We start from the raw sequence: 21,233 nt of genomic DNA, 5'->3' as shown, positions 1-21,233 counted from the left end.
TTCGAGAAGAAATGTGTTGGAGCAATAAGTAATATTTACATAAAAATAGTATGTTATTGTATTTTCCAGGATGTATAATTTATTAAAATTAATTCTCTTGTTACATAAAAATAATTATACATATATATTTGTACTAGTTACGTGTAATATGTTGGAAAAGTTTCACATTTATAGTCCAAAATTATGTTTTAAAATATTTTACTTAAATGGACTGTCTTAACCTTATATTCACAATTTTTCTTCCTTCCAATGTCAGCACATTTAATATCATTAGTTTTATTGGTTTTCCATAATGTATTTGGAAATGTTCATTTGCTTAACACATTGGTCCATATAGAATTCAAGTCCTGCCGCTGCTTCAGTAGATATATCAGAGAAGTATGCCCCATAAAGCTCCCTGATGTAGATTTCCAGGTGTTCCACAGGATTTCCATCCAATTTGATGTTAACTAGCTGCCTGAAAAATTTAATATGGTGTTTACATACATTTGATAAAGTGCTTTTGTGTACATGATTCGATGCTTAAAAAAATAGCATAAAGTTAGAATATCGTGAAGAAAATAAGATTTAGTGAATATTATCTAGGTTTTATGCTAGGACCTCACATGTAGGTTATTCTATAAGGTAAATATGCAGCTTTGAGTTAAACCTTGTCTAATTAATTAATATACCCATTCTCACTGAATCCTGTAGTTTGCAAACAAACTGTTAATTACTTAATACTATACACAGAAACACCAGTTGGCTTCACGAAATTGGTGAGTTAGTAAATGATAGTGAATGTGTGCCTGAGGGCCCAATTCTTCTGATTGAATGTTTAACGAACACAGCTACCTAGATGTCAACTGTCGGTGCACCCTCTGGTTGAACAGCTACAGACCACTATGCTTCGTCTTCGCTTCAGCCCAGCGTGGGCACAAGGCAAAGGGCAGTGCGACATGCCGAACATGGCTAGAGAACAGTCTGGAACAGTGCAGCGAGTGCACAGGTCGACTGCTAGGTCGACTATCACTTGTGGGATACTCGCCACAGGGACTATGTTTTGTGTTTGGTATTCCACATATCTATATTTAAAAGAGACAATTAAATAGGCTAACTAGCCGCGAAATTCTTTAGTCAATTTATCAACATATGTGAATGGTTTATTTACCCATATAAAAGTGACCTAGACCCAGCCTCAGATTGATGTGCGTCTCCCGCGAAAACTATTACTGGTTGAGGTCCCTCCCGGCTGGGGCAAACTATTTTCGTATTGCTTTCAACCGGGCTGGACGCGACGAGCATCATGGGGCCATCATCATTGTTTTCCAACTGGTCTAATTTCATAAGTAGCATAAGTTATTTTAATCTTTGGCAGCCCATTCTGTCAGTTTTATATATGGGCTGCTTATTAATGAACTTTTGAGAAGTATTGAGCGTTTTATCATGGCCACGTTTTCTCGCAAGGACAAGGGCTGTGTTCCAGGTCATACCCCGATGGACTTTCGTCACCAATAGCTTTTAATATCTTGGTCCATGCAATGCCACGAATTGCCGCGATTGGTGCATGGTGTTAAGGGCGGAGGACATTCGGAAACTACCTCGTTCTGCCCATGTGACTCTTAAAGTAAAAAAATCTTAATATCCAATGGTTTGAATGTTCGGAAGGCTAAAACCATCCCAACCTGTGGTCACAGTCAAGGTGCCTTGAAATATCAATGTCTCTTTAGTGTAATGATGATATTAGTCGTAATAATAATCCCAACATAGCAATTTCTTTTTATTTTATTTATAAGAGTCAGGAATATCACTTTGCCACTGGAAAGTTCTTTATTGGATTCACCAGGTCCTATCAAATCAATTTTAAATGCATTTCTCAAACAGTAGGGTAATCACAATCTCGAAATCTCAAATAATTGGCAACTCCGTCATTCTCAGAACTGGATAGAGCATACATGTTAGCATTAGAAGAACAAGTTTTCATTCTAGGTCGCCTGCAGTATATGATTTCTCCAATTCAGTTTCTAGCCTTCGTCCATAGCCTTAATGAGTACAAGCTGCAGTGAACTATTACCCAAGGTTTTCAGCAAACATTTAGCAACATGTCCTATTTTAAACAAAATTTACACACTAGACCTTATTTTCTGACACAGCTGTAGAATCTGTATATGTCTCAGAGGTTATTGCAGATGTAGGTTTATTTTTTCGTCAAAGTTCCAAGTGTATGTTTTGAAATATCAGTAGTAGTATCAAAGTTCCAAGTGTATGTTTTGAAATATCAGTAGATAAATTAACTTATATTTACAAACCATTAAACGAATACCAAACATTTTATATCAGAATAACCTTATTGACTGGTTACAGTGGCGGATCCAGGATTTTGGTTTGGGAGGGGCTTGACCCAGCTGAGGCTAGGCTTTATCAAGGCATACACTAAAACAATAGTGGACCCAGATGCTTTTGGAGGGGGCTTGAGCCCCTTAGCCCCCCCTCTGGATCCGCTACTGACTGGTTATAATGTGATAAAAATAATACAATAAGGTTTCATATATTCTGAATCATGAAGATTAAATATATATTGGAATAGCTTCTTCAGTTTTATGCTTATGATTAATTCTCCCAAGTCAATAACGAAAATATAAAATGAAAGATGATGATAATATTTAAAAAAAAAATCAAATAGAAATCGCATTAAATCACATTCTATGAAAATTCAAACTTTCTGGTTTATTTCCTTTATGAGCTAAAATCATGTGTATTTGGATCAGATACAGTTGTCACAGCAGTGTCGTTCCCTAGTTATAACAGTGAAGTACAAATCCCCAAGTCTCTGACACATTTATAAAAATGAGATTTTATTACTTTACAATTCTTCTGCCGTAACTTCCACACAGCTCCATGAAACACTTAAGCGAAATGATTATAATTCCTTCTAATTAAGTTTGATGACTTACCCCATGCCCGAGATTTTAGTCTTCATTATTTCAGCATAATAGCCTTCTGTCTTATTAAATGTTACAAGAAGGATATTATCTTTTACATCCGACAATTCCAGTGTAGCATATGCCGAAGGGATAAGATTAGAATCGTTCTTAGAAATCAAGACTCTGTATTCAATCTGAAAAAAAAAAACATGTAATTCCGAAGAACATAAAAGGTGCTGGTGAAGCGATAGAACATGGTTTATAACAAGTAACAATACAACAACCATAAAGCATTCTTATTCATCTAAGAATTTGACTGTCAAGATTGAGGAAAACTATGGAAAAATAGTATTTCAACCTGTTTGTTTCAGAATGCGAGGTCATGATCTGACTAAAGCGACACCTCGTCCCAAGTATATAATTAGCATAATTTCGACAGTTGTATACCTATCATGAATGGATCTAGTGGATGAAAAAAGAGGTTGGTGGGGGGCAGCCTGCCTCGGGCGGCGGGTCAGAGGGTAGGTATCCAAAATGGCCAGACAAAATTTATAATTTATTTTAAAAATATCTATAGGATTTAGGTAATACAACAGTAAAAAGTAGTTTAGTTTTGTAAATTGTCAATCAATTTTTCAATATTCTAATTTGCAATGTAACACTATTAAAACATTTTTAACAAATAAAGCCTTGAACACAATATTAATTTTATAAAAACCAATATTTTATACTAAACGTACACTTAAACACTGGTAAATTCACGTTTTTAATTTAATAAAACTTTACCTATAGTAATATACAGAGACATCTGTGACGGCGAAAACCGCTAAAGCTGAATGCAATATGGTAATCAACACAATAGCACATGCAAATAGAAAAAAAACACGAAATTTGTAGTGTTATGCTGGAATCACAATGGTGCGAAGGCGCAATGCGATGTACGCGAATATTTTTATAACCATTCACATTTGGCACATCGGTGTCGTCAGCATGGCATGATGTTACTGAGATGGGCACCAAAATTTTTTTTTTTTTTTTTTTTTTTTTTAGTCACTTGGGCGACAATCGCATGTTCACATTAACGTGATATTTAGCTGCGGCGTTGCATCCTACGTACCGCGCCACCGTGTGTCATTCAATATGAGACATTGCTTTGCACAATAAATTCAATACTCACCACAGTTTTACCTAAAGTGTATACCGTAGTTGCAGCAGGAAAATAAATGTAAACATAATCCTCCGGGGAAGAATATGTGATGTTTTCGAGTTGCAGCACTTGACTCATGTACAGCGACAGGGTGGTTTCATTATCCTAAAATTAAGAAACAGTTGCCTTCAATTTTTTACCATCAGTAATGAAAAATTATATTGTTTTAATAAACAGTGCAGTGATTAAATAAATTAGAATAAACATGTTTATCTAAAAGTAAAAACCTTTGCTGAAATACATAACTTCATATTTCATGGTCCCCTTTTTTTTTTTGTTGCAATTTTACACATTTTAGTTATTTTCCTTAGAATAAAGTTAATATATTTTATTGAAAACATGAAAAAATAACTTTAAAAATCTCACTGAGGCATTACTTTATGCAGTTAAGCTTTTTTTTTTTTTGTCATTTTTTGGAAAGGAGTGGGGAAGGGGTTTACAAAAATAAACATCACCCAGGCTTGACAACTGTCCGTAGGTGCATAAGCCATCCCTTAAATTTTTTGTAGAAATAAGCCAAAAAATATATATAAGTATGATGTAGAATGCATAGTTGTGGAATAATGCATCAACTAACCATTACAGTAATGTCTACTAAGGATTCCATGTGTGAAAATCTTGGGTTGAATGTATTAATAATGAAAGGGCTCGCGACCATATTGAGGTTATCAGAGACCATAAGGTGTAATGATATGGGAATTTGATTGTTGAAAGGAGGAATTGTTTTGGGGGGGGGGGGGGGGGTTAGGATTGTTGTCCTTCCCTAAACAAGGGTGGGGGGGGGGATAGATTACTGCAACTTACTCCGCATTTCTCACTTACGAAAAAGTCAAGGTTCAACTCCGCTAGGAATAGAGCATGAATCACATTGATGGGAGGCGTGTGATATTCTCACTTTTTCCTTATAAATAAATGATTGGCTGGTTGGTGATTTTTCAATACCAACAAGCCAACCCACCTCCCTTACCTTTTAAGGACTAATATTTTATAAGTTTGATTTTAATTTTGACAGTTTAAGGATGGTGACCAGGTTTAATATTTTTTTATAACAAAAATTATACATAAACATCTTGCCAGGGATTCGAATCCCGTACCTTTCACACAGAAAGTAATGTGGATCGTAATACTCTACAGAGGATGACTCTCTAACCAATAATGCCCCTGAGGACACACCAAGGGTATGTCATCTAGCCCACCATACTTCTTATTTAGCCAGCCAACAGAATTTAAATTATACTTTTTACTTTACAAGTTACATAGGTAGCATTTATATGTTTTTACACGTATAAATGTAAGATGTAAATTTTAAGTTAGGGTTTTAAGATGCAAAGGTCATTCACAGAGACTTAAGGAAACAGGACTTACAAATTTATAGTGCACTCACAGCCACCGACTCAGTGCTCATGAAGATAGTCTGGCCATTACTAGGGTCAAACTCCGAACACTACACGAAAGAATCGAGTGGAACATCAGTCTTGTAAATGACCACCGCATCGTACGGTAGAAAAAAATATTGGGTCTCAGTGGTGTTTTGAATCCTATCGCCCGATGTGCAGCCAAAACTGTAATTTAGAACTGTATCGCTAGCACTTGCTACAGTACTACATCATTTGCCAAGACGAGATGAATAATTTTCGCATAATTTTCTTCCAGTGTCAGACGAACTGGAAGAAAACTTAAGTGGTATATAAGATATGTCTGAGTCCTGCATTTTTCACTCGTTTAATCAGCTTGGAATTATAATACCTTCCAATGATCGATTAAACACGTTCTTTACTTTTGATGGAAATTTCCTCACTGTTGTTACTTAGCGAGTATTGAAATTCGCTGGACTATTAGCCGTTCATAGCTGGCTAGAAAATATTAAAATCCACTTCAAATGGACAGCGAGGTCACAGAACAATACATATAATTAATATGGGGGGGGAGGAAACGTCAATTTTCTGTTGAATGAAACCATCCAGATATTTGCCAGGACTGATTTATGGAAAACTGAGTTCAGGATAATCGTATCGTGATTTGAACCCTGATCCAAAAATATGGTGGGTCCAGAGTCTTAACACTGAGCCACCATGTTATGTTCGCGCATGTGCCCAGCAGCTTACATTAGGAAGTGTGCCAACACTACCATCACAACGAAACCACAATCAAACTGAACATTTCCTCCTTACACTTTGTTTTACAGTTTGTTCTTTAAACATCTGGACTCTTAAATCTGGATGATCTTGTAAAATTAGCAAAATAATTACTGATACAAGATAAGCTAGCCATGTGCTACATGAAGCAATTTAACTTTGTTTGCTATTCCACAACCTATATCTATCAAATTCTGAATGCTCCTTGAAGCACCTGAAAATGAAGGCCCTTATCCCTTATCTTATCTTGAGCAGAGTGTTTTACGTCTGAACTTCTTGCATTAAAAATGTTTATATTTTCCTATCGCCCGAGCTCACGCCACAGATGCCAAATAAGTTAAACCAAGCAATTATTTGATCTTGAATCAGTGAAACAATGAAGTTACAAAGTAGTATGCTGTAGACTGAAATTACTTCTAAACGTGTGTAAACCACAACATAATGGGAATTTGCTCGCTGGTGTAATTTGATTATTTAAGTCTCTAAGTCCAGTGTGTTTTTTTTTCTCACTAGTTTTGAGGTAATACATAACTAATTTACTGCATTTCTTACTGTTAATTTAACTTGATAGGAAGTAAAAATTTTGTTAGACACTTTAAGTAAAATGTGTAAAATAAAATTAAGATTTTATTGTTAAAATTGCATTGGCTACTGTAATTCTATTCATACCTGTATTGGCATACTATAAACGACACTATCCACACCTAATCCAGGACCAGATTTTATACTCTGTAAGACACATGGGTATAACTCTGCGAAGTAGCCTTCAGAATTGAAAGTCCACCAAGTATTTTCCCTGAAACAAATAAATATTAACATCGTTCTTTTTTCTAACTATACAGAATTTTTTACATTGCTTAAAGTCTGAAAGATTTACAGTAGCAAATTAACAGAAAATAAAATATTAAATTTTTACCAAGCCATAATAAATGCAGACCTGTAGAAACCTCTAGTGGTTAACCTATAAGAATAGACCTTAATTTACAAATAATGGTATAATAATATAATAACAAGCAATAAAAACTGTAGTAGGTACTGGTAGTTTACTTACGACAGAACATAAGATGAAGCGATAATTGCAGGCAAAGCCAAAATGAAGATGAGAAACTTCATGATATTTTTAAAAGAATATGGTAGTAGAATGAAGTAGTATTGAAGTAGATAGTGGTGCAGTAAGTCTAACAGATTTAGACTGTGTTTGTTTTATGCTCAATTTATTAAGTGGCCGAAAAAAAATTATCTGTAGGTTGGTGATAACTTGTCATATAAAAATGATTACCGTATCTAATCATTACTAATCAATTAGCACATTCGCTGTGTTTTGCTATCACCCGCAGTTATGTGGCTGAAACCAGGGGTGAGCTTAGTAGGATGACTGGTTCTTGATGGTGAAATCTATCTGGGAGGTTCCAGGCTAGATTGCAAACTAACCAACTGTGGTTGCGTGGGGCATCGGCCCCAATGTGGTCCACTAGGCACGAGGCTGCCGGATGTTGCTAAACGAGTTAATTAAATAACTATAAAACAGGTACACACTCCCTAAGCAGAATATAGGGCTGATTCCTGCCTGTACTGAGTTGCAAACTACTAAAAGAGATAGATTTAGAATAAGATGTGGTTTTAATCACACATTATGTTTTGGTACAGTCACAAAATTTCTGTGGGCAAATTACAGTGAAACTTGAAAAGGCTGACTACACCCATTGGTGCTTCCTCTGCTCGCTCTGGCCATTATGCCATCTCACTGCCTCACAGGGGATGTGTGCTTCGAACAGGTGCAATGCCTTGAACGGGTGCATTGTGGCATGAGTGTAGAATAGTGCAGTGTCTCAAACGACCATCACCACAAAGGGGTCGATTTCTGTCCAAATAACATTCAACCACAATTATAACTGTACTCGTATTTTAGTTTTTCAGGAAAAAAAATAACAATCATTATTTTAGGTTCCTTTATCATGTAAAAACCAACAAAAAAACTCATTTTTGGATTAGCACCGACACACCTGCGACCTGGCCTGGGTTATCTCTTGCACACGACACATTCTCGCGGAAAGCGAGCCAGGGTGGCGCACGGGATCCACAGTCTCACTCATTTTCACTTCCACCTACAAAAGGGCTAGTTATGGAAACACAGCGGATTCCATCACCACCATCGTTAGAGTGTAACCAGCACATGTAATCGACCTACCAATCAATCTCTTGAACACTACTTCACATAAGGTTGAGTGCCTATTAGTCAACCATGTGTAATACATAATCATTTGTCCATGCGGGAATAGTGTTTTCTGTGTAGGGTTCCAGTTCGTTTTATTAGCATTTTGTTTGTTCCGCATGGTATGGTACCGCCTATGAATATATATACTGTATAGAAGTCGCGAGTGGATAGGATTTACTCTATGTTTTTCAGAAGTGTATGATGAGCAGCTTGGGAACTTCACCGCTGCAGTGCACTGCCGTAACATCCTGTATCGTCTTAGTTGTTATTTACACGTTAGAGCGCAGCACTGTCGCCCGCACCCCCATCCATCATTCACTGCAGCTCAAGGTCGTTCAATGGGAGGGGTAAGGGGTGTTTGAAGAGTTCAACACTTCTCCGCTAGGGACCACCACAAGTCGATGCCCTAGAGATGGTGGCGATTGTGGCGGTGAATTAACCAACTACCTCAAAACCGTATTAGAAATTTTAACCTGGGCTGGCGACTTCTATACAGTATTTATATATTCAAAGGTACCGCCTGGGTTACCACAATGCTTACATATAACGATTATGTCAAACTGTGTGTAATAAGCACCGTCCACGCTACCAATTCTCCCATTTACCAAGTCAATCCGGAATGGCAATCATGTCTGCGAGATGTTTGTTTTAAACTAGTGTCAGTAGGCACTCGCATAAACACTAACCACTTACATTCGTTAACACCATTAAATTTACTCAAGCATGTGCCACGTTGGGCTCTGGCCCCATCATACCATAGGCCACATATATGTTAGCACCATTTACATTGCTCAATAAAAACCATCTTACCATAACTCACAGTGCAATGATTCCATATCTAATCTACCAGTCAATAACTTAGTGACTCCAGTGGTTACAAAATCTGGAGGAGTCTCTGCCCCTTAATCATAATTTCTTGCTTTTTGACAACCATATGACGACATTACTACCCGAAAAGAATCCCACACTATCTGCGAACTGGCTCGCAGGTTTATTAACTTTGGCTAGTTGGTATCCTCGACGACCACCCTCCATTTATAACTTCACGGCAGAGAAATACAGGATGACAAATGGCGCCCAAGACAGTGAATATACGCTGTGTCTTTGTCTTCATTGAAGAAACTGCAATAGGTAGTGTAAGTTTTTCTAAACCGTTGGACATCGGCTCTGCTGTTGGCCCCAATCGGGAAAGTTTAATTCACTGGCCACATTTCTATTTTTTTTTTCTATTTCCTATTTCCCTGATGATGGTATAGTCACAGGTACTATTCCTGTGTGCCGGCTAACTGTGGTACACTGTTTCTCAGGGGTAGGTGTGGGCCACGTGGCTGGAAACAGGAGAGACATTGCAGCAGGATGCCGTAAGAAATAATGGTAGACACAGTTTGTATAATGTTGCTTTACTGCATCAAAGCACTCTGTTCTGGAAAAGGCTCTTTAATTCCATACTTAGTATAGTATTTTGAATGGCTTTTAGTTCGGTAAGACTACCGATCTTTGAACCTACTGCCTCAAGCCTAGTGGCAAGAAATCACGCCCAGAGGTGTCTCATGTACTAGGTAGTGCACGAAAACCAACTGCTAGTTGCTGCCCGGGCAAAAAATCATTGCACTAGCAGAGGCAGGCAGGATTACATTAATCGTTTACTCACAAAAACATTTAAATACTAAATATTTTTGAATATTTAACTTACAGCTTATGAGCCTTTAGCTGTTGTCTCTTATGATGTCACACACTAATATTTTAACATTTTTAATGTGATTAAAATAGTTAAATTAGGGTCTATAGACTTGTCTTTATATTACTTCCTACATTAGATACTATAATACACAACAAATACCCATAATGACTATTACGTAGATCTTAATAGGACACTTTTGGCTTTAGGGCGCAAGCAAAAGTTATTCCAGCACATATAGGGGTACAATAATGGACACGTCAACGCTTACATAACGGGTGGAGCAGGTGGATGCCATCAGTGAGGGTGGCTGCTGAAAGTGGAAACTGGATTATGTTTCCGCAGGAGGAACAAATTTAATTTAAACTGGATTTTTGAAATTTGATAAGATGACCATAATGTGTTGTGATACAGTTTTGGCTACATATTTTTTTGTATCGGTTGGAATTTATATAAACTATTTTGAAAATAAAATATTGTCTGGATGGATTTAGACTGTGTGACCACTCTGTGCACTATAAACATGTTGAGTCCATATTTGAATGTTTGATACGAAAAGCCTAAGATGTCCATCAAGTTCTGTCCCTGCCCGAACACGCCCGAATATTCACATTCGGCCAACCTCGGGATTTGTTTTATTTTTGCGCAGGAAAAATGAATTCAAATATTAAAAGTGGTCTGTTAGGTTAGCTACATTAAAACACTTAAAAACACTATGGACGGTTAGTTTGGTTAGTATAGCTACATAATTTTTTTTGAATGGGGGACCCTCCACCAGGGGGGTCCTCCCCAACAAAAAAATGACTCTTTATTTTAAACAGAGGATACAAATGGTTACATGAAGGGGAACATTTGGCACATTTACATCAAAAATAATTACAATAAATTATAGATACATATATAAATTGTCCCTTCCAACATTCAAGTCCTTGGGGGCAGGTGATTTGTGTGAGGTGAAGTGTTTATTTACATTTGGTGGTGAGGGTAGTTTTGATGTGATTGTGTGGCCGGGTCTGTTGGCTCGGGCCCGGTCCTTGCGGCCGGCGTCGGGATCTGCGTTTCGGTGGGGTGGTCAGGTAGAGAGTGGTGCAGTACCGTGGTGTGATTGGTTCCGCAGTGCCTTCTCGTAGCTGTGCTGGTCCCCAGGGTTAGCCGCCGGCCCCTCCCGCTGGGTTGATGTTGTCCTCATCAGTGGAGTCCTCTGCCTGGAGATGATCCATTGTGAAGAGCGGTCTTCTGGGGTGAGTTGGGGGGAGGGTCGGCGATCTGTCTGATGAGGGGGTTGAGGTTGTGGGAGCATTTGTGGACGAATTTCTTGGTGGTTTTGGAGATGGTGTCGTGGATATGGGGAAGACTGGTTTCATGTAAGAGTTCTTGCCGGGGGGTGGCGCGGGGAAGCCCCAGGATCAGACGGGTTCCAAGGAAGTACATCCTGGTGATAGGTCTTAGGTTGTAGAGGGATGAGTAAGACCAGGTGGGACAGGCATACGTGAGGTGGGAGATAACATGGGTGCGATAGACAGTGATTCTGTTCTGGAGGGAAGTGCCGGAGGTGGGGCGGAGGACTGGGGCTAGTTGACCCATGACTGCTCTGGTTTTGGCACAGATACTGTTGAGATGCGGGAGGAATGTGAATGATGCGTCCAGTGTGACTCCCAGGTAGCGGATGGTTGGTGACCAAGGGATGGTGTGTTGGGTGATTCTGGGGGGATGGTCATGGCGTGGGTGGTATCTGGAGAACAGGATGGCGTTGGTTTTGGCGTGGTTTATCCTGATGCTGTGCGCTAGGAATTGGGTGTTCAGGGAAGTGAGCCCGCGACTGAGGCGATCCCTGAGCAACTGGCTCAGAGACAGAGGAGGCGAGGAGGCATGTGTCGTCAGCGTATTGGACAAGGTAGGTGCCAGGTGGAGGGGTGAGATCTGCAATGTGGAGGATGAACAGGATGGGGCTCAGGATGGCGCATTAAAATAAACTGAGAAATATAAATATATACAAATCCAAAACAACGAGATAAAGTTTTGTTGAGGCAGAGAGCTGGTTCATTGTTATTATGAATTTTGAAAATTTTTATTTTTCCTAGTTTAAATGGTGATATATATATATATATATATATATATATATATATATATATATATAATTTTTCTAATTGAGAGTTTTTCTTATTTTCTGCTTTTGATATTTATTTGGAAACCACATTATTTAAAAAAAAAAAACGGGTACAATTATTTTAAATTATATTGTGCTAGTTAATGTTTTCAACACTTCGTTTTATCAGGTATGAATAATTGTGAGCGAATGTTAACTGTCTTCGCTGAATTTAAATATTCCTGTATATAATTGCTATCCATAAAAGTGTTAGTCTACGGAGCACGCATATACCTATGGTGTATTTAAATGTAAATAATGACAATTTAAGGAACTTACTTAGTGATAAATGTGTTTACCTTAAAGAAAATACTTTTAGAATGATACTCACTTAAAAGACAATACCAGTGAAAGTTAAAAAAATAAAAAAAAATAAAAAAAGCCGCATTTGCCTCAAACAAATATTTAACATATATGTGGGGTAGTATAACTATGTCGGCTGCTGTCATTTTTTGTTGCTAGACTTGTGGTTTTTCCACTTTATTTGGTCATTTTTTAATCTCAGAGGAGATAAACTCTCAAATTAACGGGTTGGTACGTTTTCATTCATCACTATTTTTTACATATTTCATTTTTTTAATTTTATGCCTTTTCATAAAAGAAAATATATTTGTCACAGTGTTAATACTGCTTTACCTGGGCTGCTGTGGGTGCTACAGGTAGGTAGCAAAAAGTTTTTTATAGTTCTTTTAGAAAAATAGGTTGGGGGGATAGAATATTTTTTGCAGAACTTTCCTTTTGAAGGTATTTTAGGTATGGGTGATTTTTAATCCAATCAGCCAGAATAAATAGTAAAATGGCTAAAATTACCAAACCTTTGTTGAAAAATTACAGCCACTTGTGACATTACTTACTAAATAAAATTGAAATTTGATGAATTTAAGGGGAAAAATACATTAAAGTTACTTCTATTGGGAGACTATAAGTTATCAACTTTCATCCACAAAAAAAAAAATTAACTCTTCTTTTTTGAAGGGGATATAAATTTTAGGTAAATATGTAGTTGAGCGGTATTTGCGAAAAAAAAAATGTTAAAATTCGAAAATACCTTTATTATATGCTCTTCAACTTCCTCTTTACGTTAAAAGCTGCGGAGGTAAGAAATTCCAATTTTTCAGATTTTTAACATTTTTTTTCGCAAATACTGCTCAACTACATATTTACCGAATAATTTATTGCTGTTAGTGTAATACTTTATCTTATTCAGCCTAGTTACTTTATTTATTGTGGTTTGATTTTTATCTAATACTTTTTGTTCCAGCCACAAAACTCAAAAATGTCTTCCGATTCAAATAAAGAATCAACCATTGAGATGTTAACTGATGAAATACCTATCATTCAGTTTCAAGATCAGACGTTCACAGTTGAGGATATAAGTGATACAAATGTTGAAGTGATTGATTTGGTTGACTCCTTCAGCACATTTGAGGTTGACGGAATTGAATCTGACGACGAGCAAGCATTCTGTGTGGATGAAGATGCAGAATCTGATTCTGAAGACGAGCTGCAGGTTGAGGATGCTTCGAAAGTATCAAAAGAGGATGAAAAAGTTCTCACAAAAAAATTCTTAGATGGTGAACTTACATTCAGTGAATACGCAGCATTGATGGAAGGTAATGATGCCGAAGACAGCGGCACAGAGGACACGAATCAGGACAAAATTGTACGTTCAGAGGAACCTAAAACGAAAGAGAGTGGTGCAGACGTGACAAAAACTGCTAGGAAACAGAGGCGACGGCGCACACTCCCTCCGGCACTGCTTGGCTTGATGGGCGAAGCTAACTTGCGCTATGCCCACGGGGAGAAGGAAGTAGCGGTCCAGATGTGCCTGGAGATCATCCGGCACGTGCCGACTGCCCCCGAGCCGTTTGAAACACTCGCTGTCCTGTACGAGGAGTTGGGATTCCCTGATAAGTCTCTTCAGTTTGCACTGATTGCCGCTCACCTACGTCCCAAGGACGTGGAGCAGTGGATTCGCCTTGCGGCAATGTCCGAAGAGAAAGGCAACTTAAAGCAGGCCATCACCTGCTACTCCAAAGCAATCTCTGCAGAGCCTCGCAATATCGACATATACTTGAAGCGGAGCGCCTTGTTCGAGGTGATTGGAGACAGGAAGAAAGCTCTTCGAGGCTACATGAAGTACATTGAAGTGGCTTCGCCTCAGCAGGGCACTACAGTTTTAGAAGTGGCCAAAGCTGTGGCCCAGAAGCTTCATGAATCTAATGAACTCGACAGAGCCAGGGATGTAATGGAAATGGCTTTCAATAAGGTTCCTGATCACATCACCTCCGAGGAAGTGAATCTGATGCTGGAGTTACTATTGAACCTTAAAGAATACGTGAAAGGACTCGACATTCTTGTCAGGTTTTGTAAACTTAAATTAGAACGTGAGGAAACTCCAGATGCTCAGATGCACGTTACTAGCTGCAGTATTCCGGAGGACCTTCCCATCGACCTGCAAGTGAAGGTTTTCATATTGTTGGTTCACGTGAAAGCTTTCGACGTGCTGGATCGGTTCCTTTCGGTGTTCTTGGACACTCAAGACCCGGAGGAAGCCGGAGACCTGTACTTGGACGTCGCAGAAGCGCTCATGGGTGAAGAGAAGTTCGAGGAGGCTCTGAAGTTGCTGACGCCACTCATACGCAGCCAGAATTACGGCCTTGCGGCCGTGTGGTTGCGGCAGGCGGAGTGCCTGAAGGCGTGCGACAGGTTGGAAGAGGCGGCCGCAGCGTATCGCGAGGTGGTGCACCGCGCGCCTCAGCACCTGGAGGCGAGGGTGATGCTGTCGAGCCTCCTGAAGGGTCTCGGGGACTGGGAGGGGGCTCTCGCGGTGCTGGAGCAAGACGCGGAGTCGGAAGTGCTGGACCCGGGGATGCTGTACGAGAGGTGCTTGTTGCTCAAGAACGCCGGCCGTGTCGAGGAGTTCCTGGCGGTGGGACAGCTGCTGCTGTCCAGGCACTGCGTGTGCATCCGGCATCGCGACGAGTTGGATGCCCTGACTCGTCAGAGACGCTACGAGAAAAAAACCAGTGCTCTGAAGGAAATCAGAGCCTCCAGAGTAGGTTCGGACGTCGACATGCCGAACTTCGGGGAAGAAAAAGACGCGCCTTCCGTAGAAGATGAGTACAAGCTGTTGCGAGACTTGTGTGAAGCTTGTTTGGCACTTAAAAGAATGGACCTGTTGCAGAGATTGTCTTTTTCTGCGCTCGGCAGTAAGAGGTTCGTCACGAATTCTAAACTGTGCAGTGAAATTGAGTTCATCTGTCTCCTGGCATGTTACTACAATGTCGATGCGTACTACGGGTATAACTTCGCTCGCGACCACCTCATCCGTAACCTGGAATCGGGGCGCAACTGGAACATGTTCAACTTGATCCTGCAGCGTGCGGACGATCTGCGGCACAACAGGTTCATCATGAGGCTGCTGTTCCGGAACCCCAGCCACCAGTGTCTGTCCATCCTCCACGCCAACAACTGCCTGGTGGCCGGCACCTACAAGTACGCCCTGAGCGAGTACGTGGCCGCCTACAGCAGGGAGGAGGGCCCCATGCTGGCCTTCGTCATCGGCTGCACCCTCTTCCAGATGGCCTGCCAGAAGTTCTCGGGCAAGAAGCACTCGCTGGTGGTCCAGGGGCTGGCGTTCATGTCCAGGTACCAGGACCTGCGGGGGGAGGAAGGTTTCCAGGAGACCAGCTACAACCTGGGGCGGGCGTTCCACCAGCTCGGACTCCTGCCGGAGGCGATCCACAACTACCGGCGAGCCCTCGAGTTCTCGTGCCCGCTCATAGAGAAGCACTCCAACCTGCTGGACCTTAGGCGAGAGACTGCTTTCAACTTGTCTGTGATTTACCGCAGAACGGGCAGCTTCCACATTGCAAGGAGCTACATTGAGAAATATATAGTTGTCTAAACTATTGTGTCAAGTCGAGATGTCTCGTGCAATATACATATGGTTGGAAGTTATGTCTTTTCTGTGTTATGGGTTTATCTTTATCTTTGCAGATTGGGGGACATATCCATACTATCAACACAGGTGAGTATGCAACATTTAACCTTACACAAAGGTGTGATGCTGCAATAATTCTCTGTTTATGAACATTGTTCACTTGTATTGTGAAATTTGAAGCACTGGAGGTTTACTTTACAATAAATTTGGAATTATTCTCTATCACATTGGGTACAACCTCACAAATGAAAATTTTGTCGTGAAAAGTTTTTTTACCTATGTGGCTTCATGGAAATTTATTTCCTAATAAACGTAATTAATTTAATAGTACCTTAAGTAAAAATAGAGGATATAAATCTATCTAGTATGAAATAATCCAATGGACTGAGCTATGTATTTAATAATATATCATTATGATAAATAAGATGTAATTATATGTATTTTCTTAAAGCACAATTTGTATAAATTTATAAAAAAGTAAAAAAAAATTACACTTCTGAATTTTGACCAAATTTCTTTAGCTTATTAACCACACCCCATATGCTACAAACCCAGACAGAAGATTGTATGGAGAATATGTATTTTTGTTGAACTACCAGTACTCTTAGGTTTTTTACAACTTGAAATAACTTTTTTTACCAAATATATTCCAGGGTAGTTTCAGTATTATAAAGTTTCATTTGGTTCGCCAGTACGTTTGATATGCCCCCTAATTTTTATGAAAGTGACTATATATGGATTTATGTTCATACTCGTGGGTACGCCATCTTCCTGTGAAACTGTTGTTGCATAGTGCGCACACATCGTAAAAATCCACTCTCATCATTTTTCCATAATGCACCTAAAGAAATATAACTTAAAGTCCTCTGTTCACTAAACTTTTCACTTTTCTAAACATTATGCACTACTAAGTATTTTTATACAATATAAGTTTTAAGGATTGGTAGCCATTGTTTTGTGGGAGCAGAATAGTATGTAAAGAATGTGACCTACCTGATAGAGCACTATTGGTTGGTTTTCCAACCAATGTATCTCTCTCTCTGTTCTGGCAATGTTTGCCTGTTGAGTGTATCAGAAGCACGTTTTCCAGCTTCACAACAATATGTCTTTGAGTCTGTGATGTAGCTGCAGACGTTTGACCGTTACATTATTATGTTTCTTGTTTGTTTAGTTTTCTGTCAAAAATACAGGCATTTACGGGAAAAGGAAGAATTGAATTGTTTTAGCATGTATTTTAAACTGCTGGTAAATACCCTTTCGATTTCAACTGAGTCTCCAGTATTTAGTACCAAAAAAAAAATTCAATTATTTCATTGATTTGTAAAATGACATGATTTCACCAGCATTTGAGGGTTAGATTAATAAAACTAACCTGATAATATTTTATTAGCAAAAAATAAATAAATTGCTAAAGCTAAATTAGCGAAACCATTGTTTGAATTTAATTTCCAGGTTGTCTTGAAAATGTTGTTTTAAAGTGATTGATATAAAAATTTTCTGGGGCAGGGTGACTATTCCATTTTTGATTTGAGGATTGAAATTTACTAACTTCTTTCTATACACAAATTTGCTAACCAGCTATTAAGGGAAACGTTTATATAATTTAAATAATATTTAAGGAATTTTTAATTTATAAATAACAGTAGGTAACAAAGTATTAATTATTAAGTCTATGTTAAACTTCAATTCTAATTATGGCTAAACAATACTTGACATATGAAATGGGCTGCATTTAAAATTTCTATCAATTTTTATTTTACTTTGTTGGAATAGTTGTAGACTTGTAGATTACTTATAAATGTAAACACATATGTAAAATGACATTATTTTCCGGGCATAACTGTTAACAATTCATAATATATTGCAAGGCAAGCCCCCTGGTATAGACCCTCTCCAAAAATATTAAGGCCCCACCAAAGTGGAAAATCTAGGACCGCCATTGGCTGCCGAGGATGAAACCATGTATAAGAGAGGAGATACGAGAAGGAAAAGGGGATAACAATGGATTCTCATTTGGTAGGACCGGGGTCTGTTGCCTGACGTGGCCTTCTTCTCAGATCACTCCAGGCAAATATTACATATAACTGGACTGCCTTGTTACCATAATTTCTGGTGTTCAGGATGAGAACTGTAAGCAAGTTTGAAGAGCTTGAAGTGCTATTTGTCTTGTTTGACTGGTTGTCTCATGTCGGAGACCCATGAGTACCACCCGATGTGTGCAAAACGTCTCTACACTCACGTAATTTCTTCACAAAACCACGCAACCCACCAATTCTTAAAATGCATGTAGCAAGGCAGTGCTACATCCACATATAACACCAAGTGACCTCAAGTCTTATTTTAATGTTCTAATTTATTTTATGGTTTTCACTACTGAGATGCTAATATTGTTATATATGCTAGAAAATATGATACTGTAAACTTCTGATAATCTAGCAAGTTAATGATTTTTGCAGAAGCCAGATTACCGAAAATGCCGGATCATCAGGTGGTATCTCTCGCGATCACTAAATGCTAAGTTGTAGAGAAAATACATCTGTCAGATGGTGTTTGGCAGTAAATATTGTCTAACAGACATGTTACGCTGAACTATTCGATGCTCAATTTAATTTTTTTTCCCATCAACGAATGCTGAGTTTTGTGCTTAAGACACATGAAGCGCACCAGTCTCTACTGAGTGATCCCAAATCACGTAGAACGCTCTCGACTAATCTCGAGCTCTGCGGTGTGATTACGACTAACACCTATGTGCATGCTGTAAAAGTGTTTTAGACCTAAGCCAAAAAAATTATAGATTTTAGCTAAGATCTCTTAGTTGGTTCAATGCCGGACCGGACTGTAGAATTCCTGACTATCGAATTATCTTAGAAAAAAATAATAATATCTTTGGCAACAGAAAAAATTTCCCTGTACGAAATCAAAATTGGGTATACAGAAAAATTATAATAAATGTTGTACCTAATCAATGTAACTTTCTTCTTTGAAATTCTATTGCAGTGTGGTTTTTAAGAAATTGTATCATGATAATGAATGGTATGCTTTGTATAAATAAAATGCATTAAGATATATATCAGTTTTTTACTTTCAGAATATTATGAGTCTTGTAACATTCATGTTTTTGATTTGTTTAAAACAAAATTACAATAAAACATGATCAACTATGCAATTTCTATGTCCTATAGTTTAAAAATTTTTGATTTGAGCATCTTTATTTACTAACTTCTTTCTATAAACAAATTTGTTAACCAACAAATAAGGAAAAAAGTTTATGTAATTTAAATAATATTCAAGGAATTTTAATCTATAAATAACAGTAACAGTATTAATTATTTATGTCTATGTTAAAATACAATTATAATTGTAGCTAAACAATATTTTACAGAAAAAATGGGCAGCAGTTGAAATTTTTTTTTTTGCAATAGTTGTAGATTACTTTTAAATGTATACACATTTGTAAAAATAAATTATTTTCCGGGTATAACTGTTTACAATTATTTTGTTTAATATATTGCAACAAATATAAATATTTCTATAACAGAAACATTCAAAAAATATATGTAGCAAAATATTTTTATATTCTACTGTCAATAATAATTATAGTATGTACAAATAGCACTTTCAATTAAATTGCCTTTGAAAACCATATTTCATTGAAATTTCTATTTCATATCATTATGAACAGTTCAGTTTTACAATTATATTCTCAAGTACATTTTTTTCTTTTTTCAATCAGATTAATTCTAAACAATATCTTTACTCGGCTAAAGAAACTGTAAGTTAATTGAAAAATACAAGTAGTATGACAGTCTATGAAACGTAGAATGCAAAAATATATTTTAACATACAAAATTTATTAAGTCTATTATGATAGTAGGCTGTAAAGTGAGGGGAATCATCTGTGAAATGTGTACAGAGATTGCACAGTAACTTATAAAGTGAGCAATACATAACTAATTCTAAATGGCACTATGTTTTGTTATCATATTTTAAAGTAAAACCATTTTGTACAAAATAGTCATAACGATAGCATTAATCTCTTGTTCGTGCATCTGTTTCTGTCTGGGAAGCACTCCTCATCTCTTGAAGATCGGTGGGAATCTCAAGGGCACCTGTGTACAAAGACAAAGTAAGTATTATGCACCAGCTATGATCTTACAGCTGAAAAATTCTTTGAGTTAAAGATAAATGTGTAAAAATTATGATGCAATTTTAATATTTTATATGAACAATCATGCTTCAAAACAAAAAAAAAATTTCACTTTTATTTTTTTAACATGAATACAGTACTGGAAATTTTAATTAATGGTAGTTTACTTTTAAATGCATCTGAAACATTGTAAAAAAGCATGTGTGGTCTACAGTAACTTTTTTTTCCCCCATGTAATTAAAGGAATGGTAGCTCAAAAAAATACAATTTTTGTAATTATTTTTCCCATGGTGCAGCCCATCTTGTAAAAAAAAAAAACCCATGTTTTTCTATTTTCTAGTCTGTACTGACGCGAATGCGTGGACTGTCGCCTCAGTGGCCGGAGCTGGTGGCTGAGACAAAGGTCCCAGGCTCGCAGTTGGGGGTTCTTACCCGGTCCCAGGACTGGCTGGTGTGTTGTCCCTTTGTTTCCAAGCTGCACGTGAACCACTGTGACAGCCTCACATGCATCGTGGCTACTACGCTCACGAACGAGTTTTTGGACTCATCATCATTAATGCAGCCAAACGAATGTGACATTTATCATTTTTCAACACACTGTAGTTGCGAGGGTTAGAGGTTTCAGCAAGTATTTTTTTGGGGAAGCTTTCCCAAGTAATTTACCAGAAAATGTTCCAAGTTTCAATTTCACAGAAACACACATATTTTTATCAAACATACCATACATTTTGGTCTTTTGTTTACCACCTAATTAATAGTTGGTAGGAACAAGAAATTAATTGTTTAAACAGCATCTACCAAGCTGCAGAAGATACATTATTGTATGAGGCATATCAACCTTTCTTCAGTTATGTAA

At 38.0% G+C, this 21,233-nt stretch overlaps 2 protein-coding genes and 1 long non-coding RNA gene across 5 annotated transcripts in view; 1 reads left to right on the top strand and 2 right to left on the bottom strand.

Annotated features, from left to right (window-relative positions):
* Positions 1 to 56: 56 nt before the first annotated feature.
* LOC134534474 (uncharacterized) lies at positions 57 to 7,441 on the bottom strand. The gene is made up of 5 exons (XR_010075500.1): positions 7,297 to 7,441; positions 6,915 to 7,041; positions 4,081 to 4,215; positions 2,934 to 3,097; positions 57 to 457 (listed from the first exon to the last, which is right to left on the bottom strand). It is a non-coding gene; the product is annotated as an uncharacterized LOC134534474 (long non-coding RNA).
* A 4,964-nt stretch (positions 7,442 to 12,405) lies between these two features.
* On the top strand, positions 12,406 to 16,731 carry LOC134534249 (general transcription factor 3C polypeptide 3). Of its 3 annotated transcripts, none has more exons than XM_063372537.1 (2): positions 12,406 to 12,818; positions 13,546 to 16,731. In XM_063372537.1, the coding sequence occupies exon 2, from the start codon at positions 13,561 to 13,563 to the stop codon at positions 16,192 to 16,194; it is 2,634 nt and encodes an 877-aa protein (XP_063228607.1). In that variant the 5' UTR covers positions 12,406 to 12,818; positions 13,546 to 13,560; the 3' UTR covers positions 16,195 to 16,731. The 3 variants fall into 3 exon arrangements, with proteins under 3 accessions (XP_063228607.1, XP_063228606.1, XP_063228608.1); XM_063372536.1 differs by having other exon boundaries at positions 12,493 to 12,943; XM_063372538.1 differs by having other exon boundaries at positions 12,512 to 12,814.
* A 2,563-nt stretch (positions 16,732 to 19,294) lies between these two features.
* The window catches only part of LOC134534250 (uncharacterized), a 37,300-nt gene continuing 35,361 nt past the window's right edge, over positions 19,295 to 21,233 (bottom strand). Inside the window, exon 9 of the mRNA XM_063372540.1 lies at positions 19,295 to 20,339. The gene's annotated coding sequence lies outside the window, so the exon portion shown is untranslated. The remainder of the gene's footprint in view (positions 20,340 to 21,233) is intronic.

The sequence above is a fragment of the Bacillus rossius genome, chromosome 7 (genome assembly GCF_032445375.1).
Source record: "Bacillus rossius redtenbacheri isolate Brsri chromosome 7, Brsri_v3, whole genome shotgun sequence".
NCBI lineage: Eukaryota > Metazoa > Arthropoda > Insecta > Phasmatodea > Bacillidae > Bacillus > Bacillus rossius.
The sequence above is the reverse complement of the archived record's forward strand: the minus strand, read 5'-3'. Positions and strand labels throughout refer to the sequence as shown.